This window comes from Mandrillus leucophaeus, unplaced genomic scaffold (assembly GCF_000951045.1).
Source record: "Mandrillus leucophaeus isolate KB7577 unplaced genomic scaffold, Mleu.le_1.0 Scaffold2, whole genome shotgun sequence".
NCBI classification, from domain to species: domain Eukaryota; kingdom Metazoa; phylum Chordata; class Mammalia; order Primates; family Cercopithecidae; genus Mandrillus; species Mandrillus leucophaeus.
In genome coordinates this window covers 12,686,915-12,691,111 of record NW_012102031.1, presented here as the reverse complement: position 1 = coordinate 12,691,111, position 4,197 = coordinate 12,686,915, and the positions used below count along the sequence as shown (strand labels likewise).

General features: G+C 45.9%; 1 protein-coding gene across 3 annotated transcripts in view; it reads left to right on the top strand.

The window, feature by feature from the left end:
• The window catches only part of RNF185 (ring finger protein 185), a 56,984-nt gene that overhangs the window by 34,566 nt on the left and 18,221 nt on the right, over positions 1–4,197 (top strand). For all 3 annotated transcript variants that reach the window (XM_011979026.1, XM_011979028.1, XM_011979027.1), the window contains one exon: positions 2,338–2,561. In XM_011979026.1, the coding sequence (XP_011834416.1) occupies positions 2,386–2,561 (176 nt within the window). In that variant the 5' untranslated portion in view covers positions 2,338–2,385. The remainder of the gene's footprint in view (positions 1–2,337; positions 2,562–4,197) is intronic.

Sequence of the window (4,197 nt, the reverse complement as noted above, 5' to 3'; positions counted from 1 at the left end):
TTTTAGTAGAGACAGGGTTTCACCATGTTGGCCAGGCTTGTCTTGAACTCCTGACCTCAGGTGATCCACCTGCCTCGGCCTCCCAAAGTGCTGGCATTACAGGCGTGAGCCACCATGCCCGGCTGGTAATTCATTTTAGATGCTTGATTAGTGTCTGAGTTTTAAAGCAAACATGCTGCATTGGTGGTGCTGTGTACTTCTGTTGCATCACATCAGGAGGCTGATGTGATTGATCTGACTTTATGGTTGTCTTTCCAAAATCTATATGCATAATTTTTAATGTTTTAAGATTTTTTTTTTTTTTTAAAGAAACACACATAGGTTGGGTACTTAGGATTGTTGAGCTGGAATAATGAGGAAAGACAATAATGCGACCCTCAAAACTGGGTTTTATCCTAAGATGAAGAGAGCACATGTAATATGGAGAGGAGGAAGGTCAGGGAGAAGGTCTTGGAGCCGAGGCCGGTGCATGGCAGTGGTGCTGCCAGCAGCCAGCTACCCTTCTGGGACATTATGTAAAATGATGTAACTGAGTGAAAAAGTGGTGGTGAGCCGGCCTCCTCTCCCTGCTCAAGTCACTGAGCTGGTATTGTGGTAAGGGATGCTCATGAGGCCAGAGCTCTGAGTGTGAAGGAAGGAAGCTTTCTGGGTCTGAGAAGGCTGTAACTTTTTGGTCCTTGTCTTGTCATACTCTGGAAGCTGACCTCAGGGCGACCTTCTGGTGTTCCAGTGGTAAGTCCTAAACTTGTGAAGGGGCCGCTTGTTTTGGAGATAATAGTAGGTTAAGATGACCTGGAGAGGCACAGTCTGAGAGCTGGAGGGGGCCACCTAGGACACCAGGGAGTCCAGTGCCTCATTTTACAGATGAGAAAATTATGATCAGTAGAGGGGAAGGGAGGTTCCCAAAACCACCTAGCAAGCTAGAGGCTGAGCCCAGTATCCAGGCCTCCACTTGCCTGACTGTGGTAGCCAGCCAGCATTTCCTACTTGGAATTTCTGAGATGATGAGGGTGGCCAGATAAGGCTCCTGACAGATTCTTAATGTGCATCAAGAATTTCTGGGTATTGCTTGGTGTTGGTTTTATCCTCTTTCTTGTTCAACTCCTGGCTGGGTTCTTTGACTTGGAGGTGGTAGTCAACAGTGGTCTGTTTATACCAGCATTTAGTGGCCAGTTTAGTATGTAGTGGTACGGTGCAAACAGGGTGTCCATGAGTCCCAGTCTCAGCCCCATGTTAGTCAGCTAGCTGAGGTAACTGCAGTTTCCTAAAGAAATTGGACCAGATCAAGATTGTCCAAAACATAGTATGAGTGTGCCAGATGATGTCAGGTGTATGAGGGTAAACTTTTCATTTGTTACTTTTATATTAACCTTTTTACTTATGGTTAAATATTACTGGTTTTCCATTTATAGCAGTGATATAAACCTCTTCTTTAAATGTACTGAGGCTAAAAAGTTGATGTATTTAGATAAAATAAAGGGAATAGTATTCCAATGTGGCAGGAGGAGGATTGAAAAAGATTGCAATATGGAAGACCTTGGACCAAATGATCTTTCTGGTCCTTTTTAGCTTCCTAACCTTTCATAGTTAACAGGAGTTTCTTAATATTCTGGCATGTGGGCTGGGTGTGGTGGCTCACACCTGTAATCCCAGCACTTTGGGAAGCTGAGGCAGGTGGATCACCTGAGGTCAGGAGTTCAAGACCAGCCTGGCCAACATGGTGAAACCCCATCTCTACTAAAAATACAAAAATTAGCCAGGTGTAGTGGCAGGCGCCTGTAATCCCAGCTACTCGGGAGGCCGAGGCAGGAGAATCACTTGAACCCGGGAGGCAGAGGTTGCAGTGAGCCAAGATTGTGCCACTGCAGTCCAGCCTGGGCAACAGAGTGAAACTCCGTCTCTCAAAAAAAAAAATTCTGGCATATGCCAATCACAACCTTCCTGGCTTAACAGATTCACCTGCCAATATAGAGGCTGGACAGCCTGAATATTCCATTTAATTTAGCATTTATTTGTCACCTGGGTTGATTATCGTGGGAGAATCTAAAGATGAGTGAGACAAGGTCCTGGTTCCTGTGGAGAACTATCTTGAGGCTGCTCTGTATTTGTGGAGTTTGTGTATCTGTGATACATTCTGGACCATGTTCATGAGGAGTTTCTGGGTCACTGTCCTCTGGGTCGTGCCCTACAACTCTTATCTTCTGCAGCGCTTTGGGAAGTCTGCTCAGGGATTCAGTCATAATCAGCTCTGGAGCTGAGAGAAGACAGGAATGTTGGCATGGAATCTGGGGGGAGAGGGCTGCAGAAATGGGCAGTCAAGAGTTCTCTGCCTTTTAGGATTTCCCTGGGGAGAGTCTTCACTCAGAGCTTCGCTGACAGCCAAGGATGGCAAGCAAGGGGCCCTCGGCCTCTGCATCTCCTGAGAACTCCACTGCAGGGGGCCCCAGTGGGAGCAGCAATGGCGCTGGCGAGAGTGGAGGTCAGGACAGCACTTTCGAGTGCAACATCTGCTTGGACACAGCCAAGGATGCCGTCATCAGCCTGTGTGGCCACCTCTTCTGGTCAGTATCCCTGCTCCCCTGCCAGAGAGCACATTGCCATATTTGGAAAGCCCGTGACCCTGGACGGTTTGGAGCAGAATGCTTCCTGCTCACGTTGGGAATACACTCAGGCTCAACAGACAGGAGACCTGAGTTCCCATCCCAGCTCCCAATGAGCTGGGTGACCTTGGGCAAATCCTGTCTTCGCTGTGAGCTCCTTCTCCCCGTCTGTAAAGTAATAATACTTACCATTTAGTGAGCACTTACTGCCTGCTACTTGCTGTGCTGAGCCTAGAGGTAGTATAGCATAATGGTTATAAGCAAGGACTGTGGAACTGGGCTTCCTCTTTCTGAAGCTTGACTCTGTCACCTTCCTGTTTGACCTTGGGCAAGGTGCTTACACACATTCCGCCTCATTTTACAGGGTTCTTTGCAAGTATTAAATGCAAGTATTAATGTAAAAGGCTTAGAAGAGCACATAACTTGCGGTAAATAGTATGTGTTAGCTATGACTGTAATTGTTACTATATTTTATGTTTATGTATAGATATATACACACATCAAAATGAAGTGTCAAGGTCGGTGTCTGTTCCAGCCTTGATGGTTACAGGAGCCCTTTCTGGCTCTGAGAACCTAGGTGAAGGTTGGATTTTGTTTTCTTGGTTTTTTTTTTCTTCTTCTTCTTTTTGTCTTGAGATTTTGAGCTGAACCTTGAAAGGTCGATAGAAAAATGCTAGGTAAGGTGAAGGGTGTGTGTGTCCCCCCAAAGCAGGGAGTTTCTAGGGACAGGCGCATGCACTGTTGGACTCATCTGAGACCCTTGAGGCTACTGTATACCTCTCACAGCACTCTGGATGAGGGTCTGGGAGTGTTAGGAAAAATAATGGTTACGGGAGTATTGGGCCAGATTATCAAACCCAGATTCGACTAAAGGGACGTAGAGGTAATGAATATTTTTGAGCAGAGAAATCATGTGAAGAAAAGGCAATTTAAACAATATTTAAGGAATTTTAAGTTGGCAGCAGCATAAAACATCAATTTGTTGGTGAACAAATAGAATGGAGCAGAGATTTTTGTTCTTGAGGCTCTTGCCCTAATTACTGTTTTGTGTAAAAGCTGTTGTGATCCGCATTCTCCTAGAAATTCAGGATACTTCAGGGTATCATAAAACCAGGACTTGAAATGATTGACAAAAGTAAGAATTAAAAGACAGGATACCCCTCAATTAATTATATGAATGTATCAAATTATCACATATAACACAAAAAATGTGTACAGCTATTATGGCTGGGCTCCGTGGCTCACACCTGTAATCCTAACACTTTGAGAGGCCAACGTAGGAGGATCACTTGAGCCCAGGAGTGCAAGATGAGTCTGAGCAACATAGTAAGGCCCCATCTCTACAAAAAAATTTAAAAACTGGTCAGGCATGGTGGCGGTGCCTGTAGTCCTAGCTACTCGGGAGACTAAGGTGGGAGGAAGGCTTGAGCCCAGGAATTCGACGCTACAGTGAGCTATGGTTGTATCACTGCACCCCAGTCTAGGTGATAGAGAGAGACCCTGTCTCTTAGAAATATATATATATTCTGGGCCGGGCACGGTGGCTCACGCCTGTAATCCCAGCACTTTGGGAGGCCAAGGCGGGCAGATCACGAGG